At 51.5% G+C, this 16,873-nt stretch overlaps 2 protein-coding genes across 2 annotated transcripts; both read right to left on the bottom strand.

The window, feature by feature from the left end:
• Window positions 1–21: 21 nt before the first annotated feature.
• On the bottom strand, window positions 22–4,181 carry GNMT (glycine N-methyltransferase). Its single transcript, XM_074348756.1, has 6 exons — window positions 2,623–4,181; window positions 1,533–1,660; window positions 983–1,099; window positions 698–840; window positions 478–599; window positions 22–395 (listed from the first exon to the last, which is right to left on the bottom strand). Exons 1-6 carry the CDS (start codon window positions 2,868–2,870, stop codon window positions 224–226), a joined length of 930 nt encoding a protein of 309 aa, XP_074204857.1. The 5' UTR covers window positions 2,871–4,181; the 3' UTR covers window positions 22–223.
• A 4,999-nt stretch (window positions 4,182–9,180) lies between these two features.
• On the bottom strand, window positions 9,181–16,624 carry CNPY3 (canopy FGF signaling regulator 3). Its single transcript, XM_010973760.3, has 6 exons — window positions 16,281–16,624; window positions 12,804–12,927; window positions 12,057–12,153; window positions 10,435–10,557; window positions 10,069–10,186; window positions 9,181–9,835 (listed from the first exon to the last, which is right to left on the bottom strand). Exons 1-6 carry the CDS (start codon window positions 16,447–16,449, stop codon window positions 9,618–9,620), a joined length of 849 nt encoding a protein of 282 aa, XP_010972062.1. The 5' UTR covers window positions 16,450–16,624; the 3' UTR covers window positions 9,181–9,617.
• Window positions 16,625–16,873: the final 249 nt, after the last annotated feature.

Raw genomic sequence — 16,873 nt, 5'->3', positions numbered from 1 at the left:
ACATAAACACAACACATAAAGTCTGAAAAAGGCACAGACTATATTGTTCCCCCTTCCATCTGTCTGAACCCAAATCCCTGCTCCCCAGCTGCAGACTGCCCTTACCCTCACCCACCCCAGGATTTGCACTGGGGGCTGGGTTTAGTGTAGGGTTACTGGTCCCCTCCTCTCCAGACAGAGCCTGGCAGCTCCTGGGCAGTGGTCTGGGGAGCTGAGGCCTTGCTCAGTCTGTCCTCTTGAGCACGTGGATGAAATAGCAGGGAATGTAGGCCTGGCCTGGCTTGTAAGGCTTGAAGTCGCCCAGGATGCTGTGCTGACACTTGCCCCCGAAGGCTGTTTGAAGCAACTCCGTGAAGGATGCCAGACAGTGAGGGTAGTAGGAGAGCCGGAACTTACTGCAACAGAGCCCCCGACCAACCATGAGGACTGGTGGGCTCAGCACCCTTCCCCCCAACCCCTGCTTCACCGAGTGGGTACCTCAAGCCAGGAGAACTGTCTTGGCCAGTCCCTGGCACCTGCACCGTGTAGTCCAGGGTCACCATGTGGGCCTTGTTGTTCACTGTCAGCACTGATGTCCTGATGTCCTTGGTCAGGTCACTCTGCAGGTGGTGGTAGCAGGCTGCGTTAGCTTCTGCAGCTACCGTGGGGCCAGGATCACACCTCCCACTCTGGTCCCTCCCTCCCTCAGGGGCCCCACCTTATAATAGATGTTCTTTCCTGGGGGCGCGCAGCCTGTGCTGAGGATGTGATCATAGTTGCGGTGATCGATGACCAGCACGCCCCCTGATCGCACCATGCTTGCGATGTTCTTCAGTGCCAGCCGGTGCTCGCTCTGGTCCCCTGAACTCCAGGCAGGGGCAGAGAGGCTACGTCTGCCCAGAGCCCCCAGCACCAGTCTCCCTCCCATCTTTCTCATCCCCAGGGGTCTGGAAAGGATACAGTTTAAAGCAGGGTCTGTGCCCAGGGCCACACCCTCTCTCACCTTTGCAGTCTGGCAAGTGGGCAAAACTGTTTCCAAGGCAAATGACAGCATCAAAGCCACCCCCTGGTGGCTGAGGCACATCTTTGTCCAGAGTCAACCAGTTGGCTTCTTCAATGACTAGGAGCCAGGAAGGTGAAGAGGGATCAGGTACCAGCAGTACCCTCTACCACCAAGTGCAGTCCTGCCTCAATTTCCCCTTCAAGACACACACATCCAGTCTGGGGGAGTGGATCATTATGAACAAGATGGGTGAAGAGGAACAGGGGTCCAAGGAGGAGGAAGCCATGGTTACCATGGGAAGGAGGGTTCTGTGCTTATGGGTTTTTACTCGGGGAGAGGGGGACAAGACACTACACATAATTAAAACTAGCTCCTCATACTAGATACCTCATTCTGGTGCCTAAGCCTCCCATTTCAGGGAAATGACAGTAATTTTACTGTCTTCCTTGAGAAGAACAAAACACCCCACCACAGGAGCTAAGGGATCCCAGGGCAGAGAGAACTGTGTCCTTGGGGGCTGGGCTGAGGGGGCCTGACTGGACACATTTACCCCACTTGTCGAAGGAGGGCTCGTGCCGCCGGTTCCAGCGCTCTTTAAGCGCATACTTCAGCATCTTGTCACTGGCATCCACGCTTGTCACATTGAAGCCCTCTTCCACCAGCATGATGGAGTCCACCCTGGGCAGCACCCGGAAGGAGAGGCAGGGAGAGGCAGGGAGAGGCCGAGAGGGACAGTCAGAAGGGCCTGGGAAGGCAAGGAGGAGGCCCTGTGCTGGACACTTCCATCTCCTCAGCTCTTCAGAGTCCATTTCTCTGCTTCCTGTTCCCAGGCTCTCTCCACTGACCTCAAATGACCTGGTAAATCTATCACTGAGTGGCAACTTTTATATTTTAGCATCTATTCCAAGCCAAGCATACTAGAAATGTGCATTAATCCTCATGGCAATACGTGGAGGTAGATGGTGTTATCCCCATTTGGGGAAGGGGACAAACTGAGGCTCCTGGAAATTCACTTGAGCACAGGAGGGCATGTAGCACGGTGGTTTAGAGCACAGGTCAGACCCTAACCAGCCTGGGTCTGCACCTCCTCTCCACCTTTACCTCTCCGAGGCCAAAGTTTTACAACTGTAAACGGGTATCACTACTTACCTCAATTGGGTTTTGTGAGGATTTTAAAAACTGATGTAATCAAGAGCACCCGGCACAGGGCTTTGGCGGGGCAAACGTTGAACAAGTGTTAACTGTTAATGCTGCCCAAGGCCATCACGCGAGGAATGAGAGGAGCGGAAATCTGACCTCAAAGCCTGGTCCTTGCGCCGCCCCCCAGGCGAATCCGCTGTGCCCACACCCTTGCTCCCTCCCTGGGTCTCCTCGCGCTCTTCCTGCCGTCAGCCTCGCCCTGCCCGTTCTGCCTGGGCACTTTTTTCAGGCCCTGGCGTCGCGCCCCGGCCCGGCTCCGGGTCGGCAGAGGAGGCTGCCCCGACGTGCCTGCGTGGTCCCGCGATCCGGCAGCCTGGGCCGAGCCGGTCTTGTCTCCCCACCATCCACCGCCAGCCCCCGGTTTCCCCGGCCCTCGCTAACCCCCGGCCTGCCCCGGCCGCCTGCTACCCCGGGTCCCGCTGTCCCCTGCCCCGACTCACCCGGTGCCGCAGGCTACGTCGAGCACCCGCTGACAGCCGTGCTGGCGCAGCAGCCCGAGCAGCCAGGCCTTGTACTCGGCAGTGCGGCTGCGAGTGTCCCCGATGTAGAGCTGCCACACGCGTGCTGCCTCTCCGTCCGCATACTGGTCCGGGAGCCCTTCAGCCGCCACCCCCAGGGAGCGGGTCCGGTACACGCTGTCCACCATCCTGCGACGAGCCTTGTTCCGCCGCCGCCGCCCGCTCGGCATTTATAACACGGCCCCTGGCGGAGCGCCGGCGGCCCCACCTGCCCAATGGCAGGTGAGCGCGGGGGCACGCCCCTGCTGGGCTCTGGGCCCAGGGCCGCGGGGAGGGCGCTGCTTGGCAATCCTGGACGAGTCCTTCTCGCCTTCCTTAAGATCCGACCTCTGGACGATCCTATGGCGGGAAAGGACCCTCCCAGGCCCCTATCTACTTAACCCATGCGCAGGAGGACACGGGAGGGGCCAGGAGAAGAAGGAGCTGTGAGATGGCCCGCTCCATCCCCTGTCCCAAGCTGGAAAGAAACTTCACAGTCCACAGAGATGAGCGCCCATGGCTGAAACGTCCACAGTGGAAAAAAGTCCAGCTGAAGGAGAGCCTAGCCAGCCAGGGAAGGGAAGAATGAGGAGTGTCTGGGGAAAATGCTGGCCTGGTTTTCCAAGTCCAGGAGCAGTTCCCAAGGGATCATCCCTCTCCCCGGGGGTCAAGTGCTCTTCTGTCGTGGAGGTGATGCTTCAGGTTTTCTGTGAGCCACCTGAGATGGAGTCTGGTTCCAACTCCTCTCCAACCAAGCACCCTTCTAAAGACCCACTGCTTTCCACGGAGGTGGCCACAGCGTAGGAAGTCCAGGGTTGGGGTGGGAGTGCTTGGTGCTCTTGCTATTATATTGCTCATTGTTGCTTTATAAATTGGTCATTTCATTTGGTTAGTATACATCTACCCTTCCTCCTCAAAGCATAAGGTCTCTTCCTGGGACAAGACCCTGGACTGAAGTGGATTCAGGAAGATGCTGCCACCCAGGGAAGCCCCAGACAGCAAGAACAGCCTTCCTCACCTGTCTTTGTTCTTCTGGCTTCAGAAAGGGCCAGTTATGGAGTCTGGAACAAAGAAACCTCCCCTCCCCTCATCCTTTTACGACCTATAGAATCCTGGAGCTGGAGGAATCCCAAAGATATATAATCATTCTCACCTTTCTATTTTTGGCACAGAGACAGTCTTGAATGGGCCATGTCCAAGTAATGGAGTCTCGTGCTCACACTGACCCCACAGACAGGTCTTTGGCAACAGGCTTAGAAAGACACTATACTGGGGAGTTTATAATATGATTTTTTAAAATAATATGAATGCTGATGGCAAATTTGGATTTTTAAAAACTCATATAAGTTGTGAATAGCTTCTAAATGCACTTTCCATTTCAAAGACAAGATTTTTGTTCTGAAGTTAATAATTATTTGATTTCTTTCTCATCCAGAAGCATTTTTTAAAAGTTGAGATCACAGTACACATGCAATTTCAGACAACTTTTTCTTTCTTTTTCCACTTTTAACTCTCAAAACCATGTTTTCTTCTCTTGGTCATAAATTACTTGGCGTAAACCATTTTTTGGCTACACTGAGTGGATGTGCTGCGACTTGTTTAATCATTCCCCAAGCTCTGAACATTTAAAATGCTCCCACGATTTTTCAAGAGAGTGAACATGTGGATAATTATGATGAAATCATTCTCCAAATGGAATTTTTCTGTTAATTGATGCTGTCACCCAAAACAAATGTTTGTTTCAACTCTTCTCTATATGAAGATATTATTCATTGATATTTCAATGGGTAGAAAATTGTATCTAATTGTTGTAATCTTCTTTAATTACTACCAAAATGTACCAAGTAATTGCAGTCCTTCATCTCTAAATTGTCCACATTCTTTGTCCACTGAAATATATCAAAACTGCCTTTTGTTTTACTTGATTAGTCCCTGTGAATTTTAGACAACCCAAATCTGAGGTCCTGGGCCATGGAAGGGAAGGTCACAGAATACATATCAATTTATACTTTCACTTAGCTGAAAACAAGGATTGGTGGTATTTTTAATATGCAATGCTTATTATTTGTAATTGGCCGAAAAGACTAAATTCTGCATCCCCAAATGTATATTTGCAAAAAAGATTCTAGGTTGGAAATACGGCTGCAACCTGACAAACTCCAAGGCTATTCCTGTTTGAGGACACATTAAAATCTTAAAATTGTGAATTATGTATATGTATAGTGACTACAAACGGCAGACATCCTGGCTGTTTTTGTTTTAATTCAGAACAGGTAGAAATTCATTGTTCAGAGGAGGTATGCCCATTTCCAAACTCTAGTCCAAGCCCTTAGGAAAAACTCTTCTCTGCTGTTGAACACTGGGACGCTGTGGGTGGGGTGGGAAGCCGCCCACCAGCATGGACTCTGCTAGCAGATTTATCACAATGGATCCTTTTTTGGCCTCTCAATATACCGTGAAAGACTTAATCTGCTTTAATAAAGTCCCATCAAGTGAGTGTAAAAGTGGTTCCTAAATTGGTGGTTGTAACACAAATTAGTGGTGGCGACATTACCATTAAGCTTAGTGCATCTATGAGAAGTCCACCAATGTGTGGAAAAGAGGTTCTCTTTGACCATTTCATACTTTGTTGATTTTTTTTTTTCTTGCGGCAGGGTCGGTAATTAGGTTTCTTTCTTTTTATGGAGGTGCTGGGAATGGAAGCCAGGACCACTCATTGAAACAGGTGATTTAGCAGATGGCTTCACATCTTGATGAGATGAAGAATAAAATAGCAAGACCACTTTGGTGAGTATAATTCCTAACAAAATAACATCTGGCTTTTTGAGTGTCTTGTTTTTTTTGGATTGAGAACCTTTTCTATTTTAGAGAAGTGATGAGGATAGATGTCGCCACCCTGGAGCTGGTGATGGGGTCAGCCCACTTCTCCCTGTCAATGTGCAACACCTCCCTGTAGAGAATCACAATCATCTTGGTGAGAGTTTAAGTTCTGTTGGCCAGTACAACCTTAATAAGTGGACGGTACACTTTTAAAGAAAGAATGAAGAAAACTGGATTCCTCTTAAAGAAATTGTGAAGAGAAGCCAGCCCTAGAGGGCAGTGTCAGGGTCAGCTGCTTTTAAACTATCCACAACTGTAAAGTGAAAAGGGAGAAAGACTTGAAGGTTAACTCGCTCCCAACTGCACGTCCAACATGGAACTCTGAAGACATAAATAGATTAGCGTGCCTTCTAGAAGAGAGCCACGTGGAGGAAAGATGGTCTGAGCCAACTGGCTGTGGCTGCAGGGTTCTACAGCATTGGGGTTATGCCCCAGGGCACTGAAGCCATTCCACTGGGACTCGCAACCTGGTTGGGCCACTTCCTAAATGTGTGACCTTGGGTAAGTTATTTAACCTTTCTGTGCTCTGTTCATTCAACAGATAGTTATTAAGTGGCAACTCTGAGTGCTGGGGATACTGCAGTGAACAAAACAGACAAAAATCCCCGTTCTTTTTGTAGAGCGTGTGTGTAGGGAGTGGGGGATTCTGGGTGATGGTAACAATGTATCATGTGTGTGCTGGTGACTTCGGTGTTCAGATTGTAAAAATTAACTGAGCTGTACACCTATGTGGACTTTCCTGTATTTTACTTTGAATCCATGGCCTTGTGAAGATCATTAAATATTAAGTGAGTAAACTATGTAAAACCATGTAGAGCTGTGCTTGCCACATAGTAACACACACTCAAAAAAGTGACTACTATTATTATTATTAAACTCCTTATAGCGCAAACTAGGGCATCAGGGGATGTTCAAGAGGGATTCAGCTGTCTCTGCTGCTAGGATTAGTACAGAGTCCTTCCATAAACCAGTTAGGTGTGGACCATGCATCTGTCACGAAAACATGTGCTTTTCTTTCAAGATCAAAAAATGAGAGGAATTTTGTTCGTACTTGTGACCTAAAGTGATTTAAGGCAGCTGTGAACATGTGGACAGGTTGTGCACTGCACAAATTCTCCATATTTAAGGGGCTTCAATGCAAATTGCAAAACTCATGAGCTTGTATATTTGTTATCATTTTCTGGCAGGAATTCTGGCAGTCAGGTGTCTTACTCTAACAAAACTTTTATTAAAGTAACTTTCTGACAGATGGGAGTCAAAGGTGTGAAGAGCACCACTTTCTAACTTGCAAAAAGATGCTGCACATTAATACCGCCCAGGAACTTGGAAATAAAGGGAGGAGCCAGACTCCTAGGGGCTATCTCTTAAAACAAATACAGAGAGGTCCCAATGCAGCCACTTCTGAGACTACAGAGCCCCGGCACCTGAGACTTATCACTGAACTGGAACAAACTGACAAACTGACCTCGAGGTTTGCCCATCGACCTTTGTGGTTCTGGGTGATGCATGTCTCCAACAGGGAGAGAGATCCTCTCTGAGGTTCTGACAATTCGTGTCTCTGAGGACCAGATGTGGCTTCATTAGGCCTTGGCCCCTGTGAACACAAGACCCAAATTCTTCCTGGTGAAGTGGGTTCCACCTGGCCTCATCTTAAGACCCACACGGACTCCTAGATCTCCCACCCAGGAAGTCTGAGGGGGGCCCAGACATCAGCATGTTTAACAAGCATCCAAGTGACTCTCACGTCCAGGTGAGGGCAGGAAACCCTATTTTCATCAGGTTTCTAATAAGGAGATTGAAGTCAGGTTCACTCAAGCCCAGACAGTACCCTCACCTCATGGAGGGAAGGGATGTGGGAAAGTGGGAGGCAATATTCAAGTTCAAAGAAGCCTGTGTGTGGTGGCGAAGCCAGATCCTGCCTTCTTTCTTTTCCAGACTGGGCCAGAGAGAAGCTGCCTGCTGGGGTGGGTAGGTGGGGAGCTAGTGAGTGTGCAATATGTCTGGCCTTGTGGGGGGCGGGAGAGGGTGCTCATCACGCAGCCACAGGTCAAAGAGCAACACAGTCACAGAGCTGCCCGCCCTCTGGGCTGGTCCTTGGCCTGGGATTTGGCCCCTGGGCCAACACCCCAGGAAGGGGATAGGTCTTGCCTCATCCTACTCTAAGGACAGTGAAACTCTGGGGACAGAAGTAAGCCAGGCACTGAAGTGCTGTGGGTTAGTGATAGGATAAGGGAGTCAGACTGGCCATCAAACCCTAGACAGCCCTGGGTTCCAATGCCTGACCCCAGTTGTCTCCTGTGTTCAGAACAAAGTCCAGGACTGGAATCTCTGCCCATGGCCCCTTCAACAGCGGGTGGTATCAGCACTGGAGATGGGGAGGTGGGGGCCAGACCAAAAAGGATCATCCTCCAAGGGCCTGTTCTAAGCCTCATAGGCCAGAGGAGAAGCAGCTTCCCAGTTTGCCCCACTCTCTATGGCCTCGGTGTCCCCACCTCGGGGAGGGAAAGAGGGACTGAGCCCAGGTTGAAGGGACCCCAGAGTCTCTTGTCTGGAAGCTGGAGTCTGGGACCCCTCAGCAGTGCTGGTCCTACCTGCTGGCCTCAGCGCGGGTGCTCCTGGGGACGTGGCGGCCCCTTCCGCCATTCTCACCTTCCAAGAAGCAACAGCTGCTTCCTATTTTCCTTTTAGAAGAGACTTGTTAGTGGGGGGGCTTTAAGGGTAAGAATCCAAACCAGTTCAATATGAACCACGTGGTCAGTGCCAGGTGTCAGTGGGGAAGGGGTCCTGCAGCTGCAGGATCCTGTGGATACAATGCACTGGCGCTCAAAGCCAGAGTCTGAGGGCAGGTCTACCACTACCAACAGGAGGGCTTCGGGTGTATCCCTTGACTTGAGCCTCAGTTTCTCCTTCTACAAAATGGGGCTAACAGCTACCACCCAAGTGCACTGTTAGGGTTAAAGCACTAGCATCATCACCATTGCTACTGACGCCACTGATCTCTGCCCTCAGGACAAACTGGGGAGGTGCCTGAGCTTCCCACCCCTTCTCCCCAGAGGCCAGCCTTCCCGTTCCTCCCCTGCTCCTAGAGAATATGGTGTAACCAGCTGTTGTTGGGGGACTGGGCTGTCCTCCCCTCTAGGCTCCAGGCACAACAGTTAGGAAGTGCAGAGTGATCAGGTGTAGTCATCAGGGAACAAGGTTCAAGACCAACAGGCAGGGCCAGACAGAGGTGGAGGGCAGGGGCGGGAGCCGGTGTGGTCACTCGTGTACACTTTACACAACAAACGGGAAGACCTTGGGGGAGAGAGGAGAGGTGGGATGCAGGGAAGGAATGAGGGCAGCCAGGTGCCAGGGCACGAGTGAGGCCCCTCCCAGCCTGGGGGGTTCAAGTAGGCCAAGTGCAGCTGAGGGGCAGGTCCCAGGCCCAAGCACTGTGCCCAGCCTCACCCCACACCCCGCCGCCCTCCATACACCTGCTGTTCCCCAGTCAGCCGGTTAGGCCTCAGTAATGAGAGGATGGGAACAGCCTCTCAACCTCATCCCCCACGGCTGGAAGGTGAGGAGCAGGAAGAGCCATAATGGGCTCCGGGCCCCTCTGAGGGGCTGAAGGGGACTCAGAAATTGGGACGAAAAAGGCCAAATGGTTTTTACTCTGTGAGCCCTGGGGAGGGCCGGGCAGAGCACAAATTGTCCACAAGAGGGTGGGCAGAGGAGGAGCTGGGGGTCTCCGTCTCGCTTCCTGGTGCCGGGAGGAGTGAGGGGGTGACAGGCTCCAAGCTGCAGTCCTGGGGTCCAGCTCCGAACCCTGCCCACCCGAGTCCATGCTGAGTCCTCGGCAGTCCTGTCTGAAGCCTGTGTCAGGAGAGGGGCGCTCCGTGGGCAGAGGGAAGAGGACAGCCCGGGCCAGCTGCAGCTGATCTGAGTTCTTCCAGGGCTGGAGTCTGTCTGCAGCAGGAAGAGGCACAGCCGAGGCAGGGAGGCCTGAGGCCAGAGCCATAGCCCAGACCCTTCTGCTTCCAGGTCAGCGGTCTTGGTCAGCAGGAGCCGCTGGGTTCAGCTCAGAGCTCATCAGGGGGGCTGTGTGTGAGGGGGGATGCCTTCTGGATGCCCTCGTCCTCCTCAGGGCTGGGGTCTCCCTCGAGGCCACCCAGCTCCTTCCTCTGTTTGCTGCTGTCGCCACCAGAGGCCTTGGCCCTGCTGCTCTTCTTCTTGGACTTCTTCCCGCCCAAGGCGGCTGTGTCCCCCTTCTTGCCAGACCATTGCTCTGCCAGGCAGCCTGAGTGAGAGGACAGACACCCTCAACAAGCTGGTCTGCTGGGTGAGGAGCACTGACGGCAGAGCCACTGGGGATGTCTGGGCCTTTCCCAACTGTCCCATCAAGCTCCCTGAGGACAGAGATGCTACGATGCCCATTTCTTATTTCTTTTCCGTCCTCTCCCTACCCACCTCCCCCGAGGGGGAGCAGACAATACGATCATACAACCCAAGGCTGACGGCCCTCAGACTCACTGGTGTCCTTGCCCTTCAGCACGTGGTTGGCACAGAGAAACTGTGTCAGGTCCTCCTCCTGATGGTTCCTGTACCAGTCCTCGATCACCTCCTCGAACTCCTCCACCAGTACGTCACACTGTGAATCACAACACCTCACGCTGGCAAAGCCCTGGCACTGACTTCTCCCGGGGGAGCCCGGCCGAGCCTCACAACCCACTGCCGGACAGTGGGGTGGCTGTGATTCCCCTGAGGAGGCTGAAGCCAGAGGAGATGAAATGACTTGACATGGTCCCCTGGCTCCTGATAGCCTTCTGCGGCCTCAGACCCATCCCCCTACCCAGTCCTGTGGGGCACAACCGCCTCCAAGGGCAGAGGGGCCCATACCTGCTTCTTGAGGTCGGCCACCTCCGCCGAGGTCTCGTTCCACAGCTCGTAAGGGATGTCCATCACCACCTTGACCCCTTTGTGCACCAGGTTGTGTAGCGTTTCAAAGGTCTCTGACATGCCCTGGAAGAGGGGACCGGACATGAGAGGCTGGAGAGAGGCACCTTTCCTCTCCCGGTGCTGCTGGAGGCCCAAGGACCTAGCTCGAAGTCAAGATCAAGACCCCTGATGGCTTCTCACACTTGATCTCCTCTCCCCTCTTTTAGGCCAGAGTCCCATAATCCCTCTACACACGTACTGTCCTTTCAAAAAGCTCTGTTGTCACCCTCAGGCCCTTTGAACCAAACTCCTTTTCCAGGAAATTAGTGTGTCCTGCTCTCTCCCCTCCCTGTGGTGGGCACACTCACTCCCCCACACCCACCCCTGCTTCAGGTTCTTCCCCCGGCTTGTGTCTTTCCTTGGTAGGAAGATGGCACAGGCAAGGCAGGCAGGACTCTTGGTTCTGTAAAAATACTTCTGCCAGCTCCCTAGGTCTCCTCCCCAGAGACAACATACAGTCTATTTCCTCTGTCTTTCTGGAGATAATGCATGCACGCACACACAAATATATCCTCCTCGCCTCCACCCCCGCTTTTTGCAAAGCAGCAGTATAAATTATACAGATTATTCTGCACCTTGACTTTTAAATGGCTTAATAATATATTTTGGAGATGGTTTTAGTTCCATTCACAAATAGCTACCTTGTTCTTGGCTTCACAGTTGTATAATAGTCCACTGAATGGCCATATTAATTTATTTAACCACTCCCCTACTGGTGAATGGTTAGGTTGGTTCGGTTTTGTTTTATTTTATTTTATTTTATTTTATTTTATTTTATTTTATTTTATTTTATTTTATTTTATTTTTTATTTTTTGCTATGGAAAATAACTTTGAACATTTTTACATGAAAGTAAACATAGATTTATTACTGAGTACAACATTAGTATAAAATTAAGAAAACCCAAGACTTTTGTGGCTTGAGACTATTCCTCTGGGTGTCCCAGAGGTTTCTGATGGAGCTCCTTTGCTAGAAGGGTACTTAGGCAGAGAAACGTGGGAGACGGCTCTCTTACCAGGCACGGAAGATGCGGAGACAAAGAAATATGAGTCTTGTTGCAAGAAAGCTCCTTTTCCAGGGAGAGAAGCATTCGTGAACACAGTAAGTGCATTAAATGTCATAAAGGCACCATGATGGAGGTCCAGGGAGGGGCCCTGTGGGCCCAAAGGAATGACCGGGTAGTCACTACCCACCTCCCAAGAGTCTCCTGACATCTCCTCTAAACCCCTACAACTCTGTATATCCTGAGTTCTCCCTGTGCAAGTGCTTAGGTCCCCACGGGGACTCCCACCCGGGAGCATCTCTGCCTGAGGCTGAGGCAGGACCCGATGGGCAGGCCCAGGCCATCAGGAATGTGCTCACTGACACTGGAAAGTCAGCCACTCAGGAGGGCAGGGGTGCAAACAGCAATGGATGAAGATCGAGGAGAGGCCGAGGAGGGCAGCTCCGAGGGCACGATCCTCCAGTGGCACCCAGACCAGCAGCCTGGCCCCAGGGGGGATGAAGGGCAGGCACAAACCCAACCTTGGCAAACCGGTTGCTGCCAGTCCTCTCCTTGTGCAGGCTGTAGTCCAGGAGCCGCTTGCAGATGGTCTCAGTGACTTCGATTAACCGTAAGTCCCTGCCGAGACAGCAGCACAAGAGGGCCTGAGTCCCCTCCTCGCCCCAGTGAGTTAGTGGTCCGTCCCTCCAGCCCTGCTACCCCAGCGCCTGCGCATCTCACCAACGGGAAGTCAGGGCTGGAAGGAAGATAGGTCATCTGGTCTGGGGGCTCTGAAATGCTGGAACACAGACCAGAGAGACAATTTTAACAGCTCTATGGGAAGGAATTTTTTTTAATAAAGCTAAATGATTCAGTAGTTTTTTTTTTAATAAAGCAAAATGTGTTAAAATTTGATGTTAAGCTATCATTTCATTTTGAAAGGATGATCATAGTTGATGGAAGTGTTTTTTGGTTTGTTTTTAATATTTATATCTGACAAAATTAAAAGTTTTAGGCAATCCTATATTTTTAAACATTGGTCCATGAAATCCAAGAGTCTAGGGATCACTGAGAAGGTCCAACAGTCTTGCTTTTACAGATGAGGAATCTGAAGCCCAGAAGAGTGCAGGGATTTATGAAGCCCACACAGTCAGTTGTGGGGAGAACCAGTGGGCAAACTCAGGTCTCAGTTAGAACTGCCTTCCCATGGGAAGGGAGAAGGAAACTTCAAGCCACTGAAACCCCAAGGAACAAAGCAGGCCAGGCCAGTGGGTCCCCTGTTCGCTTACGACTTGGTGTATTTGACTCCGGAGGCCTTGCGGTCCAGGATGCCGTAGCCCGTGTCAATCACCTCCTTGGTCTTGCCGGTTTCCTCAAAGGCTGACTTCAGCTCCACAGCAACATATTTACACACTATGGGAGGGATACACAGCACAGCCTACTGAGTGCATCCGAGTCTTTGACGGGAGCTGGCTCCCAGCAAAACAGACCCAAGTGGATGCCTCTCCTAGACTGGGTCGAGTCAATGCTTGGAGCAGAGAAGGAGTTAGCACCAGACCACCAAATGGAGTTCACTGAGTGAAGGAAACTTGGCTCCAAAATCCACTGCCCCAAGTCCAGTCTTGGCCCTTGTCCTATCGACTTCATTTCAATCGTTTATTGTACTTTCAAAATTTCAAACATATAGAGAAGCTGAAGGAGTACAATGAATAACTATATACCTTCCACTCATTAATGATTTACCACACTCTCCCTCCAATGTATAATATGAAACAATGTGATAATAATAGATCTCAACAATACACACGTTGTTTTTGCTAAACCATTTTGAAAGTAAGTTGCGGACATCATGATCTTCACTCCTAAATAAGTCATCACCCGTCTCCTGAGAACAAGGACCTTCTCCTCCCTAGCCATAAAACAATTACAATCCTCGGAAAATTAGCAATAATTCCAGTATCATCTAATGCTCAGTCCACACTCAAACTTCTCTCCAGTTGTCCCCCAAATGTCTTTTACGGCTATTTTATTACTTTTTTTCACATGTTGTTCCAACACCAGCTCTCTATTCCTACCAAGTTAATTTGCTCCCTCCTCCCCCAGAGGCCTGTTTCTTCTGTTTTTTGTACATTCATTTTCTCATTTCCACTTACTCTTCCTCAAACAGTTATTAAGCAACTCCTATGTGTCAGGCACTGCCTGGGGATACAGAGATGAAAACAAGGTCCCTCCCTTCCAGATACTCGGTCCAAAGGAGCGGAAAGTAGTTAAACAAATAATTACCATTGCATAAGGAGCGTTAGCACTGGAAGTGTGAAGTGCCCGAGGCCTTAGGAAAGTGCTTGATGCCCTCTAGGGGCTTTGGGGCTTGTCTGCCCATTCTCCCAACCTCACCCTCAAAGCCTCCTCCCCCAGGAAGCGCTTCTGGATGAATCCCACCTGCTCTTGATTTCATTCTGGGACTCTGCAGGATCTATGCTCTCACTAAGGGCCGTGGTCATCTCATGTGTCTCTCCAATTAGACCACAAGGGTGCTCAGTATTAGGATTATGTACTGGATTTTTTCTTTATTCCTCTAGTCTGGGACTTTGTGTGTTGGGTACTTGATAAACATTGCTCAGAGAAAATGTGTGGTCAAGGCAGCTTCTGATGTCTCCCAATGAAATATGGTCTGCAGCCTAAATGCCATCAGCGTTTTTATAACACCAACAGCAGAGTTAGGTAGAAAACCAACTTACCACCAAAACAAATCAATCCCCTGCAGGCTTGCTTGGTGGAACTTTAAAACATACCCATTAATACGTGGCTTGGAGAACTTGGAACACATGAAAATTCCAAGATATAAGCCAGTGATCTCAGAGTCTGCAGTGAACTGAGGGTGTCTCACCTCCCTGGCTCTCCATCCAGGACCATCTGGGCTCCCTCCCCTCCTCTATCCTGCCCTCTGTGCAAGCTCATCATTTCTCTGGCTCCCGTGCCCTCCTCTCCCACGCCCTCCTCTCCCACAGTGTTCTAGGCCCTACAGGGCTGGAACCCATCAACCATAACCTCGCTTCCCAACTCTTCCAAACCTTACCTTGTCAAGCCCCCTCTGGGGATTCCACCCAGAACCAGACTTGGAGGAGATCCGTAGCACAGACCTCAGATCCTCATGGACATCTACCTGCTTTTTTCTGGGCAGGTTCTCCTCCCTCGGGGCCAAAGCCTGTTCCACTCAGACTACTGAGCCAGGAGGCAGACTTTGTGGGCCAGTCAGCATTAATAATAAAGTTATAACAGTGATAAATAAATGTAAATACACTACTAAGAGGAACTTAAGGGCTGGAGTTTGCCAAGCCATCCTGCGACTGAAAGTCCCTTTTAAATTATTCTTTATCAGTTACCTGCAACATCAGGTCAGACTAGAATGATCTCAAGATCTTTGACAGCTCTATGCTTCTTTGAGTCTCTTAAGGAAAAGAAATGTGAGTTTCTTAGGCTATGAGAATAATAAGAGAAACAGTAAGGGCTCTGTGGTATCAGAATACGATAGAAAATGAGAAGGGGAAGTGAAACCCTCAAAGGCTATTGGTTATGACTAGAGGAAGAGTGACAGGAAGGCATCCAAACCCTCTGACTGTCTATTCAAGGGAGTGGGGTAAAGTACAGGCTAGAACCCATATCGGAAGGCCCACCAGTGAAGTCAGCTCCTCTCGGAAGTATCTCACCTCTAATCTCTCAGATGAAAGGATTATGCATCCTGGGCCACCCCCACTTCCCACAGCTTAGGGAACATCTGGCCAGCCGTAGGCTTCGAATTTGGATGCAATAGATTTATAGCCAACTTTCAGGGGTGGGAGGCTGGGGTTAGGGAGGTGAGAAGGAAGAAGAGGCTGTAAAGGTCTGAGGAGGAAACCAAAAAATGGAGGGGAGGGAAAAAAAGGGAGGCCGTCGGCAGTCCTGGATGGCCGCTTTGTGTGCTGGTGCTCTCTTCTCTCTCTGAAGTTCCACATCTCCACCCCATGTCTTTGGGATTCACTCTTGTCCCACATTCCTAAAATCTTCCTCCCTCACCAAGCTCCCCCAGGTTCCATTCTTCCCCCAAAATGATGGGTCTCGGACCCTCCTCCTTCCTCCACCCACACCCACAGCGCCCCGCGCCCCCGTTTATTCATACTTATTCCAAGTATATTCATTGGGTGCCTACCAAGCACAGTGTGAATAAATATCCGAGCCAAGGTCCCTGCCCTCAAGGGGCCCACAGCCAGCGGGGGAGACTCTAATTACACAAAATAGGTTGGGTGAGGGCACAAGGGGAGAGTCTCAAGCTCTTCTTCCCCCAAGACCAGCCACATGGCTCTTTTCAGTTCCTCAAACTTATCCTTTGCTTGTAGGCCTCTGCATCTGTGGCTTCCTGGGTGGGGCCCTCTCTTTTCACTTTTCTTCACCCGTCTAACTCCTAATCACTCTTTGCGCTTCCTGGACGAAGCCTTTTCCCCAGCCCTAGGCTAGATTAAATGCTCCTTACCCAGCCCCCAAAGCCCTGTACCTCCTCTATCACGGCATCTACTACCCCGATTATAATTGGTTGTTTCCACCGATTTCTGAGCTCCAGGTGCAACGAGACCTGATCTCTCGCCCGCCCCGTCCCCAGCGTCCAGAACAGCGCCAGGCACACAGAAGGTTCGAGGAGCGGAGACTCTTTCCAGAGCCCAGGACCTTGCACCCCTATTCTCCGCAAGCCCCGCCCCCCAGCAGCATACTCCTCGTGGGCCCCGCCCCCTCACCTTCGCATTTGCTGGGCAGCCGAACCCAGTCGGTCTCATCTGCTCGGGCCTGCCTCGGGCCCAGCTCTGGGGCCGGCAGTAGCAGCAGCAGCAGTAATAACAGGGGAAAAAGCAGAAAACAGCGGGGCACGGGCTGGGGCAGGGACACGGGCTCAGGTAACGGCTCCATGGCCCAGCCGGGCCCGACCCCAGCGGACCGGGCTGCGCTTCCTCCGGCTGCGCGCGCTGGGCAGCTTCCCGGAGCCGCTCCCGGGACTGCACACGTGCCTGGGCGTAACCGGGGCAACCGCGAGCCCCCGGCGCGCTCCCTCCTCCGGCCGCCTCGGCCCGCCCCCAGAGCCGACGGAGGCCCGCGGACGACGCAGCCAATGGGCTTTTGGGGGTTTGCCCGCTAGCGAATGGGAAAACTATCTTTTTTTCGGCCTCGGCCAGTGAGAGATCGGATGGTGTCCTCAGTGACCTATGGCACATCTTTTCCCACCCCTAACGGAGGCTCTGGGAGGGGCTAGAAGAGACCAGGACCAGGAGAGAGGAAGCAGCGCTCTGGTCCTGGAAGACGTGGGAAAGGCCGACACATACCTTCTCCGCCTCCT

The sequence above is a fragment of the Camelus bactrianus genome, chromosome 20 (genome assembly GCF_048773025.1).
Source record: "Camelus bactrianus isolate YW-2024 breed Bactrian camel chromosome 20, ASM4877302v1, whole genome shotgun sequence".
In the NCBI taxonomy this organism is placed as follows: Eukaryota; Metazoa; Chordata; class Mammalia; order Artiodactyla; family Camelidae; genus Camelus; species Camelus bactrianus.
This window is presented reverse-complemented; position numbering and strand designations above follow the sequence as displayed.